We start from the raw sequence: 16,746 nt of genomic DNA on the forward strand, positions 1-16,746 counted from the left end.
TGTTTTTTTTTTTTTTAATGTTTTACTTTTCTTTCCTCTGCCACCCAAGAAAGTACAGTACAAAACAATAGTCTAAACTAACACCAACTGTTACCTGGTCTATTAAAGGATACACAGTATCCACTAAACAGACAGATCCTTTTTCCCTGCTTCATGTTGCAAAGCCCTTGGCAACCAGGGGCAAAGGTCGCTGGGGTTTGACTAAATGGGGCTGAGAGGCAGCTAAGTGTGCCCTTCAGACTTCTGAATTGTTTTTGAAATTTAAAGCTGCTACAAAGTTGCATTGACATCCTCCTAAGCCCCCAGAGGGTTGTAACATCACAAAAGGCCACCAGCACTTTTTGGACAAGATGAAAACTGTCTGTGCCAATCTTCTGGAAAACTCCATGGCAATTATTACCAACATTTACATCATTTATACGTAGAGAAGCACACTGTCTACTGGTGTGGATAGTCTTGCTATTTTTTTTTTCTTCTTGATTTGTAGTGGCATGATGGTGAAGTAAAGGGGTCTAATTTCACTGTGAAAAATGAAAGACAATGCCAGAGAGGGCCATGAGTAATTATTTCATCATTTGTTAGAGACAAATGCTAGAAAAACCACAGAAGTCACCATTTCTAAAATGAAGTTAGCACTGCTAATGTAGTTATGACTAACTGGAATCATTATAGGATCATTTGATTTGCTTGTGGTTATAGAACATGCAGTATTATTTCGGTTCTATTGATCCATATTTGAAGGTATCTCCCCCGCCACCCCCACCCAAATCCCACTGGACCAACAAGCTTGTAACTATTAATAAAAAGAAGCATTAGATATTACTGAGAGTACTGAGCATATAAATAGTAAAGGAAAAAAGAATCCAATGCTGTGAACTTTTGTTTCAGTGAAATGGTGGCTGCCTTCTGTGATAAGACTCTGCCACTCCAGAGAAGTTCCTGATGTCTGGGGAATAGGGCTGATTGCATCTGCAAGGCTGGCAACCCCACTCACTGTCCCGGTGTGAACAGACCCAGCACTAACATACACTCCAAATGGGTCAGGTAAGCCCACATTACATTTCATCATGTGTACAACTCTCTAGGCTGCAGTGCCTTTACAATTGCCTTTCGTTCACATATTTTTCTAATTCAGAACTACTCCAATTTTTAGCCAATTCCTATTCATGGAATCAGTCCACAATATGACCCCCTTATTAAAACATACATTTTTTTAAAAAATGTATTTTAAAAAACTTATTTTTCTGGAATCCGTCCAACTTTTCACATCTTACATGATCGTCGCATCATATTTTTGTTTGTTTTGAAAGGCATTTTCTATTGATATGTCGTGCAATAGCAAAAAAAGGCAAGATTTCTTTACCATTGATTGGACACTTTTCTCTGTCTAGGCTTTGGAGTTCAAAGTTCATGTCAGCCTCACCAGTAGAAAGCCCCAAGGCTTGCACTGCCTGGTAAGCAACTGGAAACATCCCTTGCTGACCATGCTAAAATTCCTTAAACAAGGTCATCCTGCACTATTCATCCTTCTGCCCCACCCCCACAATGAAACAAGATAACCCCCCATATTTCTAAATGTATCAAGGGATACCACTTTTTCTCACAAGTTTAAATAGGACAAGCATATATACTCACTCTCAGCATAAAGTATATCTAAATAATGTATTTGCTATTCTAGTGGATTTTTAAAAAAATATTTTGTTAAAGTCTTTGGGACTCCATCTTGTTTATCTCCCACGGATAAACACATGTTCCCCCTACGCTTCAGGCTGTGTCAGAAAGGGAAAGAATATAAAATCAACACTTGAATCTTTTTATTCCAAACTCTGGAATTTTTATTCCAAGTTTCCCTTTAGCCCTCCCAAGTAGTGGTGACTGACTCTCCGGTGACAGGGGTTTGTGTGTGAGCCCCTGTGCTTATGGAGCAAAACATGGGTACTGAGGGCGGGAGTCGGGGAAAGGCCACAGCACACTGGCGCTCCAGCAAAGCCAAATCACGTCTCCTCGGGCCACTGACATCTTTTCCTTGGTACATGTCGTGCCCCAGAGGAGTATCCAAAGCTATTCCATATGCATTCATCAACCCTGGCTTGTCAGCCTTGGGGAAGGTCACTTTATTCATAAAAATGCCTCTTTGAGTTTCTTTTTTAAAAAAAAAAAAAAAATAGTTGTAGCACCATGGTGATCTGTATTCAAAGGGAAAAAAATCTGGTGTACACTGTCCAGTCACCAAAAAAATTAGAGGCACTCAGACATACATACTCCCACCAAACTTAGTTTTCTGATTTCACACTTGCTCTGTGCTAGCATTCTGGCACCATACCTGCCTCCTCGAAAAAGGGCATCTTTTATGGAGCACAGGTTTTGCTGTCAAGAATGCTTTAAGACAGTCATCTTAAAGAAAAAAAAAAAAAACCAGTGTCTCAATCTTTCAGAAGCCTGTTCAATTATATACTCCTAGAGGAAATGGTGTAATATTATATCAATTCTTAATACCTCCCTCCTGGACCTGACATGGTGACATGATGCCCTGCGTGATTATCTTACAGTCCTGAATGAGAAGGCATAAATATTGTATGGGAGAGTAAAACCCTCCTGGGCCTCACCATCACTGGCTGCATCTGCCACTATTCTTCCTTGTCCACATACTGCTGACACAGTGTGCTGACGGAAGTGAGCTCTTAGAGAATGCACAGGAGCTGATGACCACTGGTGTCACTACAACAATTTGGCATTTTCATCTGGAGTCCATTTAATTTGGAAGGGCTGCAAAAAGTCAAGGGCAAGGGCTGGGGGTGGGGTGCAGTGAGGGAGGCAGCAACTACTTTAGCCCCCACCCTGGCCCCAAGTTGTTGCTTAGAATTCAGGCTGAAAGAAAACAAAAATCTGACATCTGCCAAAAAAACAATAACAAGTCCCTTCTTGGGATGAGCAGTTAGGTGGATCTCTGGTGTTCCAAGACCCTGATGTTTTCTGTGACAGGTGACGGGAAGAGACTGTGCTATAATGTCAAAAGCATCGCCAGGAGGAACAGTAGGATTGCCAAAAGGCGGCTGGGTATCCTTGGTGTTTGTGCCGCGTTCTCGCCGCGGGATGGCTCGGCTGACTCATGTACGGTGTCATCTGTTCAAATAGAAAGCACACATTCCAATGAGATTTCACATCCTTAATAACTCTCTTGCAGCAGCCTGCTGTTAACAGACCTCGCCACCCTCTGCAAAGTAAGGTAATGAACCTTGTGCCACCATTGACTTTCATGTCTGCATAATCACTCATTATTTACAGCAAACAAAGGAGAGGCAGAGAAAATTGAACCTTCTCAGTAATATTAATAGTTTCCTTAAAAACTGAGGGAAGAATTGTGCATACCCAATAACCTTTGTCATACGAGCTACTTTGGTTTCCTAGCAGTCAGAAGCACCTTGCACAAACTTGAGATAATGTATCTTTTAAACCCAAGATGCGTGGATGTTTGGGGTTGGGAGCAGTTATGTTGGCATATTAGTGGTTAAGCAGAATGGGCTGCCCATTTTCTTCTTTTTAGCCATTTCTTAGCATTAATGCTGAATGCATGGTTGTTGGATGCCTAGATAAATGTTCAAATATGAAACATTAAATACTAAAACAGTAGCATTTAAAGTAAACTATACATAATGCCCACTAAACTTGAATAAGCCAGTGCCTATGAGTTTGTTTACAATTAGACATCAATTATGGTGCTATTTCCATTATAAGCCTTGGATTAAATGACTTGAACTTAACTGTTTTTATTTTTATCAGGCTGAAACTTGGCCCATAAATTATCAGCATGGATGCAAATCTTCCTTTAAATAAAATGGATTAAGTGAGGTAAGCTACTTTTATTTAGCTGTCAAGGGTTCTGAGAGGGTGCCTCTGACTTTGGATAGCCTTCCTGAACTGCATGATCAACAGGCTTAACTTGAAAACAGGAACTTTGCAGCAATTAGTACCCAAAGATAGACTGGAGGCTTACCTCCGAGCCATGCTGTGCTCTAGTATCACACATCTTCCTTCCACCTGGCCTAACTTGTGCTTTTAGATTAAGTGATCTCTGAATTACATGTGCTTAGAGCCAACAGTAGGGTTCTGTGGTAGATTTTATTATAGTATCTGGGGACCTTCCTGTGGGAACTCAGCAGTTGTCATTCCTGACTTTGCTCAATGGTCAGTCAGAGAGGATGGTGACAAGTGAGAGAGCTAGTAGTTATCAATTTTGTAGATCTCAAAGGATAATACCTAATTATCCCTGAATGACCAACCTCAAACCTCTTAATGGATTAACTATCTGTTGTTTTAAACCCCTTTGTTTTCATACCACAGAACGTGTCACAATAAGGAAGCTATTCACTGGGTGGAGTCATTCCCTATTGTCTTAAAGTGACTACTTTCCAGCCCCACCCCCCGCTTTAGATATGCTCATGTGGGCTGTTTCTGTTCATCATATTCATTCCCAGTGTGAACTAAGAAATGTTTCCTCAGCATTGAGTCTTCTGCCCTGGAGTGCTCCGTTATGCGAGCCTGTCATCCTATAGAAGCTGCTGCATCCCTATGCCAGATTCGCCCCCCTCTCTTGGCCCTTAGCAAACCTGCACAGAGTGGCTGTTAGTGTAGAAGACTAGAAGAAAAGGTTAGGAAGCAAGACTGGGAAGTTAAGTAGATGCAGAGGAAAATACAAAGCCCCTTACCCACAAGGTTTAGCCAAATACTAGCGGACTCCTCTGTTCTTTTTGAGCTTTGCAAACGCATTAAGTCTGTAGCTAACAGGATGTAGATGTAACTGCCCTTAACAGCCCTGAAATTAAAATCCAAATCACTTTCTTAAGAGCACCAATATGTTGTCAGTCAGAACAACAGAGTAGTTCAGGCTTAACTGTGAAGGAACCATAAACCGCAAGGATTGCAGAGTTCATTTTGAAATACCAGTTGTATTTATACACCTGAAATTACATCAGCTATTGGGTTCTCCACCTTACTAAGCTAGGACCTAGTCCTCTTCCTCGTAAAGGCTGGAAGTGTACTTCTAAAAAGTACCTAAATAACACTTTGGTACACAGTGTGAGCTTGAAGGGGGCCCGCGGCACAAGCCAGCACGAATGAACCTTGCAGGACATTGAGAGGAAAGCTGTTGCTTTTCATATAAGTGAATCATGAGGCTAAATGTGCTTTTCAGTCCTCTAATCATGGACAACCTTTGGAATCAGCCCTTTTCTAAGCAAGCAGCCAATAGGTACTGTCTTGCCCTCCCTTTAGGGTGTCATGATTCTTCTGTTCTCCCTGCACCACCCTGCTGGTCCTGGCTCAGGATTCTACAAAGCAGCCTTTGATTAAAACGGGGCCTCAACGGTGGGAGAGTCTATGGCCTGAGACGCAAAATGAGAAACGGGCTGCCATTTGGGTAAACCTGAACAATTTCAGAATTCTAAGGAGGGAATTATAAGCAAAATCTATCTCAATGGAAATTACACCTAAACATGAGAGAATTTCTAACCCTTGTAACAGCACATGGGGCTTGGAAGAAAATATTCCTCTTCAGGTGCCAAATAGAGTCTTGCCTCCTGGCTACAGGATTCCACAACACGAGGGTTTCAGTGGTTAACTGAGAGGACACTAGCAATATTTTGGAGCATATTATGTGGCATATGTTTGCCCTGAGATCATCCTGTATCCCTGATGATAGGAAACTGGCAGGCAGAGTGTGCAAGCAAACAACAAAGACAAATACATTCCAAAGACAGGTGAATTAGTACACATTGCTGAGAACATGCAGTGGAATCCTTTCAAGCTCACTGGATTCATAAAGTCTGGGTCTGCCCCCAACCATTCAACACAGCAGTGCAGAGCTGCAAGTCTGACTGAATTTTCTAAGGAATAAGGCAAAGTACTCAAATTTATTATTGCCTCTATACAGCCAGGGATCATAGCTCAACCTTGTCGTACTATTTCTGTGAAGATGCTCACCAGAAAGCCTCAAATACAGTCATGACTGACTCAAGCAGCTTTTCCTGCCTGTGTACCTATGCATGGACACTCCCCACCCTAATCCCTCAACCCTCTCTGGCTACATTCTGCCAAACTTCCATCAGTTACATGTGCATAGACTTGGGGATCATCGTGGATTTTAAATGATCAGTGAAAAAGAACCTGTTTCCCAAAAGACAGTGATATAGGCTCGCATATGAATGCATCTTAATTTCTTGTGTTTTATCACTACTTGAATTCAAAGGCAATTTTCCTATTGTGAGAATAGTCCTCAGTGTTTGCCTCTTCATTATCAGAGAAAAACATGCTGTTATGTTTCTAAACAGCCTCTTTTTTTCTTGATAGGCGATGGAATTTACCTGGAAATAAGACTGGAATTTTACGCCTACATTCTGCAACAACGTGCATCGGAAAATAATTCAGAGTAACGTATGCATGTTTATAACATGCCTAATGCTGCTGGTCATTCTATGCATTACTTATTAACGAAGCTAAGAGAGGGTAGTTCTTTATGAACATCTCTAGTAAACAGTAAGAGAGTCCTACTTTTATATTAACATTGGAATGGGAGCTGAGAAATCTGTGTATTCAACCCGTATCTGTCTCTAACTAGCTATGACCCTGTCAAGTCTCAATTATAAAGAGTGTAGACTCTGTGGTCCTTCAGAGATCACATCTAACTTACAGACTCTGTGATGGCCCAGTTCCTCGAGTTTCTGAGGAGCCTGGTATGGTACCTTGAAAAGCCACGGGGATGCTTCCAGATTTCTCGGACACAATTAAAATGGCTCCCCATCAGCACGCATTTCTTGCAACTTTCTAAAGCAGCTAACTGATCCCTGGGGCCTCATTGTACACACCTCTCATTTGCCTTCTGGGTAAGATGCCTGCCCTAGAAAAAAAAGACTGCTTGGGGGAAAAACTTAACTCCTCCTGTCAATCACAATGTGAGAGCTATTGTATGTCCTGAGGCACCACATTTACTCAGGCTAAGTTTCCCTAAGACTCACTGACTGTGTGTCCCAGTAACAATACTCAAAGGATAAAATGGACCTCATAACCCTTTAATTTCTAGAACCTTAAGAAAGAAAAGTCCTACTGCAAGTAGATGAACAAAAGTCTGAGCTTACATAAGGAAAGGGGCCCACATCTTTCTGTGAAGAGGAAATAATTTTCCTTAAGCTTTGAGATAGTCACAGGAGAGGGGTAAGGAAACCACAGGAAGACTAGCATACAGGGGCCACTGAGGCACACCTGTCAAACGGGATAGGGGGTACCCACCTCTCAGTCAATCTATAGTGACATTATATAGCCAGATCAAATTTGTAACCAAATGGATACTTAACACATTTACCTTATATACAGAATGCTATAGTGTAAATGCTTCAGTGAGTACTTCTGTGGGTTCTGTTTTTTTTTTTTTTAGTGATGGGAAAATTTGGGTGTGCGAAAGTTAGGAGAAGAAAAAAATATTTACCCTTAATACTTGTTTTGCCTCAACAATCGAGGATTACATTTGGCTCAACAGACCGCTAAATACATGTGTGGGAGTAGCAGGTATGTGAATTTGTGGTATTAGGAGGCAACATGATTATACTTCTCCAGATCAATTGCTATTGACAACAGCACAAGTAATATTTGAAGTAAAGTGTTCTTTAGATCACTTTAATGATGCATGTGAATTTCTAGAGAAAACTATGTTGAGTTAGTTACTATTGTGTGCATTAATCGTTACTTTTATCTATAGATTTAGACACCATAAAATTTTATAAGCATATACAATAGAAATTTCTTCTGTGTTATATGAAAACAGATCCATTAATATTCACAGTGATTCACCAGCATGCTCGGAGGATATGGTAAAAAGTAGTGAGATTCATTAGTATTCTGATAGGGCTTCTACATTAGAATACTGCATTGTATCACACCTATGTCCAAAAAAGAAAAATCATATTTTATCTCACATGCACTACACGAAGATACTGGAGGAATGAGGTAGAGTATAAGTAATATTAGCATTGCTAGCAATGAGCAAAAAGCAGAGCAACTCTAACATGCAAACATGCGGAGAGGAGAAAGGAAAAAAAGTACTGAAGCACAAGAGAGATGCATTTGTTAAAAGAGATTCTCTAAGCATACTAACCTGCTGGTTCTAATGAATTTTCTACTTTGTCGTTAACATCGAAAACACGATCATGAACACCTATAGTTTTCATACAGCTATCTATAACAAAAATAGAGATAACAGCCAAATATGTTAGTGAAGACACCCTTCGACTCCCGTTTCTTTTTTCTATTTTTCCTTTTATAGAGATTGTTTTACAATCAGTGGCATGTATCCAAATGCCAATATTGTTCCCATTTGCTGTGCACGTACAACAGTCTAAGAAACAACAAGTTAGCAACTGCTGTGTACTTAAAATAAAAGCATCATGAAGAATGATGAGAAAAAATCGGATGAAAACTAAAACATGGATGTCGATATACAAAACAGATATCACACAGGATTTAACAGTAAAAAAGATTTACCGCTCTGAACCAGACCACACAATAAAGCATGCACAGTGAAGCCACCCTCTGAAGCTCATTCGGGTGAACTTACTTGTTGGTCTCACAAAGACTTTGAGCTTTAGACAGGACCTTCTTCCATTATCTGGGATTGCAGAGGCTGTGGATTAGACAGAGCAAAGGGGAGAGGAGAGAACAACAGTTTAGTCTTCATTTTCAAATGCAAATGGTCTACAATAAATTCTTTCCTGAACAAGAGGAGCATACTCTAATTCTTCCCAGCAGTTAAAACAAAAATACTTTTCAGATTGATACAGACTGCCACTGAAAGGGCTACTTTCCTACCCCTATCTTCTCAATACAAGAAAGAATCACGCAAGAATGTTGGTAATCTACAGACAATACTCTGGATTTTTATTTCAAAGACTCTTCCATTTAACTTGATCTGTTATCAATTTTCTCTAAAATAAGAAGATAATGCTTGAGCTCTCCTGCTTTCATAGAGCTACTCCACCTCTACTGCCGGAAAAGAGGCCCAGCAGAGCCCAAGGTGAAAGTGCTGGCGAAAACCAATAACAGATAGTTACAAGGCCAACTTAAACATGACCTGTTTCTGCTGGGGAAAGCAAAGCTTTGTCTGTCCTGAAAGCCTGTCTGTCAGTGCTTTGCAGGTAATTCAATTAGAGGTTTTACTCAGAACTTGGCTCCACATTCTATGTGACTAAACCGAGCCCAGCAACTTCCATCATGCTATTACAAGTACAATATGCTATTGAGAAAGTACTATGCGCTGATACATTTATTTTTAAAAATTTGCCACAGAGAAGGATGGAATTAATAAAGTGGGCTTACCGAAACATGACAACATGTTTCAAGTTATAAATCATTTGAGGAAGAAACTTTCTTCCCCTCTTCAAGATAATAAGACTATAAACTTTCCCTGCATTTGAAAGATTATCATCTCCGCTCAGTACACACAGCATAATGTCAAAGGGATTTCTAAGGGCTGTAGGACCTTAACAATCACACATGTTTACTAATGCATTCTAGAAATGACAAAAATGACAGAAACGAGCGCTGCATACTTTTCTCCCTATTAGTTTGCTTCAAGTGGTTTCTTTGTTCAGAAAAAGCAGATGACATCAATCAAAAAACACATGGCTTACAATTCATTTGGTAATACCTTCAGTGACGAAGACACAACCGGTGTTCAGCGCGCCTTCTCTTTATTTTGACCTTTTACCATTCCTCAGGGGGAGGCCAGAAAACTAAAATGCTTATTTTGCACGTGAAAGGGTTCAAGATGCAAATTCCAAACTAATTTTACACAAATCTCTTTATGTAACTCCAGATCCACGTCCTAGAGAACTTATAAATTCACCACCTAAAAGACATCAAGCTGCAAAGAACCCTTAGTGTTGCTATTCGACACCTGTTGAAAATTCTTAATTATAAGACGAAAAGTTTACAGAAAAGATGTTTTCAGCCCTTCCCATCTCCCCCGTTCGCCCTGACAAGCAGTTAAGAAGTGTTAACAGCTGGCTTTGCTATAGGCTTTCATTAAATCAAAGTCGGAAAAACTCCCTCTACTGACATTTACAGTAACCTAGTGTGTTATTTAGGGCACAATATTTGCACTCTGTGGTTTGATCCAGGAAATGGTGTCCTTCCTGTGGACCCCACTGCAAATGTGCATGTCACAAATACAGTACACATAGGTGACTCCGATTCATTAGAAAAAAACATGGGTTCTTGAGATAGTTTACATCTTATTCATGAAAGGTGGTGTGAAAAAGTGGCACATGGATATTTATACTGCCATTCCATGGATTTCTGAGTTGAGATGAACTCACTACGAGCCTTGTGAACTTGGTTTAGGATAACTTATTTTACCGATGACAGGGCAAGATATAACAGGCTCAAGGCAGAATCAAATGTTTGTTTTAGTGGAGGAACTTCTTGGAATTAGTACAAGTCTTTCAGATTTATATGTAGGAGAAATCCTATAAATCCAGGACATAAAAATCATTGTAATAACGAAATGGCAACAAATAATAAGTTGTCCAGGAAAAAGCTGAAGAGTGTTTTCTCACCAGCTCTCAAAGAGGGACAGTTAGCCTTAGCTACTGGATGAGCTATATTCTTCTGTGAATTAAGAATATAAAATGTACTTATATAAAATAAAAACCTTTATCATCAAACTTCATTAGTTTCTCCTCTCTATCACCAGAAGAGCTGCAACAATGAAAACGTGACTGACACCTCATGATACTGTTTGACTATTATATGCTAATCCTTGAAAAATTGATGAACAAAGACTATAAACACTATGTGAGTATACAATGCAGATTACGTTAAATGCAGATTACATTAAATCAATCTATAAACTGACCTGAGCTCAAGGATTAAACTGTTAACCCTTGGAGACAACCTGAGAGGGTATGCTTGGATAGGTCACTATAGCTTGGGCTTCTTATTTACTACGATGAAAAAAAAAAAAAGCATAAAACCTTTTTCCATTTATCAGCAAAACTTAATTTTTTATGCAAGCCTTAAAAAAGTGAGAGTGTGGTTTTATTCCATGTTATGTTACAGGTTTCTTAACCCCACAGCCCTGGGCTGACTAAAGTAGGGTACCTTTATACTACTTACAAACGTAGATTATTAATTATTAGTAGTACTACTTTAAGTTATAAGGTAATATAAGAGTGCTTTACTAGTCACAAGTAAACAAAAAGCAGAAGATTGAGCATTAAAAACAAAACACCAGAAATTGAAAATGTAATATTCAGATAAGTAATTGTACAAAGAAAATCCTCTCAGGATCAATCTGAGCAGAAGAATGGAACATGGATGTGAGGGAGTGAAAACTTAAAATGTGCCTGGCTTTTGTCAAGAGGTAGGTAATATTCATCCCTATGATTCTATGGTTCTAGAAACATCACTTTGTCATGACCAACACTGGTCTCCATTAAAATAAAATTGATATTTAAGTTCTTTTGCTGCTTTCCTTAGAAAATTAATAATGAACATTTGAAAACTGATAGTGAATAATTACTGATATGTTTATTACTGCAGCTTCGTCCATCCAAACGTTTTTAAAATTCCTACTATGTGCCAGTTTCCCTGATGGGTGCCAAGGTTTGCATGAATTGCCAACACATCTTTGGGGGGGAATTAGCTTTGTCCGGGAGTGTGAGGGCGTCCCAGACATGTTTATCAGAGGGGATTTTATAGAGGCTTTACAGGTCCTCCGGAAGCTAACCAATAGCAACTGGGACAAAGGAATGAAAACATTTCATCCCCAAGTTCCTAAATTGGAGGTTTGGCAACCAAAAAGAGATTAATTTGCAACAGGTGAAGAAAACCTAGACCCGAACTCTTCCTAGTAGAATTTGTCAAATTAAAATGAGAAATTCAACTCATGTCTTAAACATCTGTCGCACAAGCCAAAGCCATATCCCTTTAACTCAGTTTACTGTTGAAAATGTACATTTCGAGTCAGGAAGCGGGAGTAAGGGACTGGGGACCATTAAAGCAAGTACAGCCTCCCACTCCATGATCTTAATAGCAGCTTTATAAATCAATCCACAGGGTCCCTTCCCCACTAATGATCTGCAAAGTACTAATCAAAACCTTACAACACATAATGAAATATAACCTGGGGGCCCTCTGGTTCTCTGTGTTTAGAGTATCACGCTAATAAGACCACGAGGGCTGCTTATCTTCACTCTGTTCCATGACTTCAGACAGGGGCTCTGCGTTCAGCCATTCCTAAAAACCTGTTCCCTTGGTCTCCTGAGCCTCAGGTGAGCACTGCTCAGCACTTAGCAGCCAGTTTGATACATAAAGGGACCACATTCAGTGCCTCCAAATCAGTACTCCCAAAAGCTGTATTTAGGATTGCAAATATGTGATAGTCACGTCACAATTCACGATAGGCCTGTCGATGTGCTTGTGGTAGACAGTTTCTGACCGGACTCCAGTGATCCCCACTCTGCCCGTACGCTGCCTTTGTGTGTTCCCCTCCCCTTGAGAGTACGCTGGACCTAGTTTCCTGCTTCTAATGAGCAGAATTCAGCAAAGGTGATGGGATGTCACTTCTGTGATTATGTTGCAAAAGACTGAATTCCTTCTCACTAGCACTCTCTGTCTTGCTGTTTCTCGTGTTCCAGAAGTAAGGTGTCACTGTGAGATTCTCAATGCAGAGGCCCATGTTGCAAGGAACCGAGGGGAGACATCGGCCAAGAGCGCGCAAGGAACTGAATGAAGCCTTAGTGCAATAACCCGCAAGGAGCCGAGTCCAGTCACGTGAGTGAGCTGGAATTAGAATCCTGCTCAGCTAAGCCTTGAACTGACTGTCGCCTTTGTGAGAGACCCAGACCCACAGGACCCAGCTAAGCTGCCCCTGGATTCTTCACCACAGAAACTGTGAAATGATGTGTCATCTTAACTATAAGTTTTGGGGTAATTTGTTACTCAAGAGCTAACTGATGCAACGCTGCGTACAGACAACTCGTGCTCTCAAAGGCTTCCCACAGTGACTTGAGACCTAAGGCCTAAGGCGTTGGTGCTGCTCTGCTAAAGGACCGCCTAGCCCTGAGTCCCACAAAGCAGTTTCCTCTTTATTCTACCTTCTTGTCTAAACAACTGGATCCCTTACTAGTTTACTTCTCAAGCTACTGTTAAAAGTTTACTTAAAATAGGCCTTGAATTGTGGTAATTATAAGCTGCTGTTGAAGAAATACTACAAAACATATCTGTTTTTACTCCAGCATTTAAAAACTGTTTTTCATTTTCTGTCCCATGCCACTTAGTTTGTTTTTGCTAATGTAGCCAACCTGCGCTGTTCCTTGCAATTAGCAACGATGCCTCACTTTAACTCCAAATTGCCGGGCAAACCTAAATGAGCTTTGATACAAAATGTAAACTTAAATCATAAGGGAGAAGGCCTTTCCTCAAATATGAGAAATAGAATGTAAAGATGAGCTTAAAAATAGCTGAAATAAAAGAACTTTCATAATAAGTTAAAACTGCTCTTCATATCGAAAATCTCCTATCAGTTATCCTTTACACAGGCTATCAGATGAAATACAAACATCATGAGATTTCAAGCAACTCAAAGATAATCAAGGTAACAAACATCCTTTTTCACGAAGAGCCTGAAGTTTAGCAGGAGAGGAATAAGACTCTCGTTATTATATATTTTTCACATTTTCAGGCCCAATACTGTATTCATCAGATGACTTTAACATCTCTGCCTAACCTTATTCATCCTCAAATCTTAATTCCAAAAGCCCAAATCCTTCTCTTTTTCTGTGTCCCTTGTCAATCCAGGTACTTTGAGAAGTTTTATTTTTAAGAATAAAAGTCAGCTGCTTTCTTTTCCTTTCTTTTTTCTTTTTTTTTTTTGAAATGAGTGTGTGTGAAAGCATTTAAAATGCAGTTTTCCATTATGTTTGCCACAGGCAATATTTCTCAAATTTTGCAAGTCAAAAGAAAAGATAGGCTATTAGTTGTTAGCAGAGCTCAGTTTTTTCCTCTGTGGGTTTTTGTGTCGTTTAACATACAACACAGACATATGCAAATTAGACAGGTGATGGTGGAACTAAGCATTAATATTCCTTTCACAATAAACGCTGAAAAAGTAAAGCCATTTAAATAGTGCTGCTGAAAATGTCTTCTAGAATTTAATGAATTAATAGAATCTATTTTGTGTGTGTGGGTGGGGACAGAGAACAGAAGTTGTGGGAACAGGACAGAGATTAACCAAAGCCAAATGGACTTCTTGGAAAATGGTTACCACACCCTCAGAAAAAAATCTTAAAACAAAATTAGGCTTCTTTTTAGAAAAGAATACCCTAGCGACAATTTGCAACTGGCTATCTGCCCCTTTTTAAAAACAGCACCACGTCTATTTTCATATAAAGAACAAAATCGCCAGTTATGATGGAATAATACATCTCACCATTCTACCTTTTGAGACTTAAAAGTCACATGTTTTAATAACCCGCTCTTGGCTCCAGGTTTATCTAACTTGCATCCTAAGAGCACCCACAGGAGCTGGCTCCATTTGCCGACACATTTTATGTCTCGTAGCCCGCGGTGTCTCCAGACTTAAATCACTGGCAGGTTAAGGCCAAAGCCCCAGATGGAAAACTTGAAAATGAGGTTACTAAGTAAAGGTAGAAGCCTTGGAGAAATTTAAAATATCATGTAAATATTAGATACTCTGATATGGCTCTGGGGATGTTTCTTTTTAAAATACTAGAAAGGGAAGAAGGGTGTGTTTCCAACAATATAATGGGTAAAACGACATATTCCTCAAGCTAAAACTTGGTTTCAACACCAGGGAACTGTAACAGAGACAAATAATTAGAGTAAAGTTCAGGGCAAGGGAAGTAAAATAAGTTCCAGCTGTGCAGCCTCAGACAAAAGAGAAAATAAGAGGTACCACCACGCACCCATGGCTCTCCCCCAATCTCTCTACCCCCTTAGGCAAAATTCTCACTGCAAACGCTAACTTAAGTATTATTTAAATTCCAGCAGCTAAGCCTCAGTAGGTCAATTACTTTTTCTTAGCGACCTCAAATAAATAGCTGAGGACAAGTTTCTTTCCACTGATTTGTAGGAATAAACAAATAGGACATTATCATGTTTTTGTACACATTTATTTGAAGCGCGGGCAAACTTTTACTTGTGTTTTAAAGCTCATTGACAATAAACTTGTTTCTACTGCTTACTGAACAAGTATATGATTTGCCTATTAAAGCATGACCAAAAAATAACCTGGATTTCAGAGAATGCTTTTAAAATATCCTCTCTAAGAAGCATTTCTAAATCTTGTTAAGGAAAATTTAAGTCAGCTTAAATCTCACATTCGGAATCTAGAATCTAGACTTTATCTCTTTCTTTCATGATGGGATTGGAAGACTCCTTTCCACAGAGGCACAGAAAGCAAGATAACATTTAGATATCATTTTAATTGTTAATAAATTCTAAACACAAAGAGATATAGTTAAGTCCCTTATTGGATATTTTACTATTAAAAAAAACAACAACACCGAACATCTTTGAATAGTTAGGAAAAAATAAGTTTCCTATTATAAATCAATGTTGTAATTACTTTCTGAGACCTGGGCTTGCCTGAGGCCACATTATTGAAATGACAGTCCCAAGCCATTAAGGTCAGAGTTCTTTTTCTCTCGTTTGGGTTAATTTTTGTGGATTTTGCCAGCTGGATCAGATATGTATAATCTGACACAAGAGAACAAATAAGCAGAATGATTCACTTACAAAAACTCTTCTTCAGCTAAAAGCCAGGTAATAAAAATAACAAAAACAAAAATTCAGACGGAAGGCAGAATTCCTAGAATCCCAGAGAGGAACTATTTATATCATTCCTTCTCCACAGGTTCCTTGTGCCACCTTTGTGATAAGCTGTTGGGGTGACTATTACCTTGTAAGCAAAGAAAACCACAAATCCTATTACTCATTTGTACAGTATTAACAGAAACAATGTTGTTATCATATAGCATTAATGCAGCATGACAGTACATTACTAATAAAACATCAAGTTAATACCATTCAGAGAAGCTCCTAAAAGAAAGGTAACATTTCTTTGAACCTTTCGTAACCGCTTTCATCCTTCTCTTCCTTGGTGAGGGCCTTGGAAGGGACAGGGTTTAGTAGTTTGAGTGCACACTTAATAGTGGCCTTTCTTTCTGGTTCACCCATTCTGACTTATTTTGTGCCTTCTGGTCAGTTTGCTTAACCTACGTAAGCCTAGGTTTTCCTGTAAGCCTTCCCTTCTTGGGGAAAAAAAAAAAAGTAAGTATGACCTACTTTAGAGGGACACTAAACTTTTATACTGCACTTGGAAACTCAGGTGACCGACCCCTATACATCTAGAAATGATATTCACTACTCCACAGATTGACGTTGTCAGTTCTGTCCAAATTGCTCCCTCTGCACGGCAGTTTCCTAAGTAAGGAATCTCTAGTTCTAAGTACAAATGTATAGGAGAGAGAAGAGATTAGACTATGGATGGTTGGGATAAAAAGTTGAGTCATAAAATCGTGACTCTTTATTTCTAGCCTAAATTAGAAAAACCAGATTCTGCATAGTTTTGTGTGTGTGGTGGAGGGGTTTGTGTGAGGATGTTATTTGAGGCTGGGGTGAGAATTTAGAGAACTAAAAAGGTCACTGGAGGATCTTGTTCTTTTGAAAATCATGCCT

The 16,746-nt window shown here is 39.5% G+C and overlaps 1 protein-coding gene and 1 long non-coding RNA gene across 5 annotated transcripts in view; one reads left to right on the forward strand and one right to left on the reverse strand.

The window, feature by feature from the left end:
* Positions 1-2: 2 nt before the first annotated feature.
* EFNA5 (ephrin A5) overlaps positions 3-16,746 on the reverse strand; it is a 261,565-nt gene continuing 244,821 nt past the window's right edge. Inside the window, exons 3-5 of one of the 3 annotated variants that reach the window (XM_039848406.1) lie at positions 8,603-8,668; positions 8,144-8,224; positions 3-3,123 (exon numbers count right to left, since the gene is read on the reverse strand). In XM_039848406.1, the coding sequence (XP_039704340.1) occupies positions 3,002-3,123; positions 8,144-8,224; positions 8,603-8,668 (269 nt within the window). In that variant the 3' untranslated portion in view covers positions 3-3,001. The remainder of the gene's footprint in view (positions 3,124-8,143; positions 8,225-8,602; positions 8,669-16,746) is intronic. The other 2 variants (XM_039848408.1, XM_039848407.1) reach the window with 2 other exon arrangements.
* Positions 958-13,891, forward strand: LOC120590793 (uncharacterized). 2 transcript variants are annotated; one of them, XR_005649769.1, is made up of 7 exons: positions 958-1,044; positions 2,983-3,226; positions 3,781-3,849; positions 6,346-6,531; positions 7,427-7,557; positions 10,739-10,839; positions 12,684-13,891. It is a non-coding gene; the product is annotated as an uncharacterized LOC120590793 (long non-coding RNA). The 2 variants fall into 2 exon arrangements; XR_005649768.1 differs by having other exon boundaries at positions 6,346-7,557.

Source organism: Pteropus medius, unplaced genomic scaffold (genome assembly GCF_902729225.1).
Source record: "Pteropus medius unplaced genomic scaffold, Ma_sr-lr_union100, whole genome shotgun sequence".
NCBI classification, from domain to species: Eukaryota; Metazoa; Chordata; class Mammalia; order Chiroptera; family Pteropodidae; genus Pteropus; species Pteropus medius.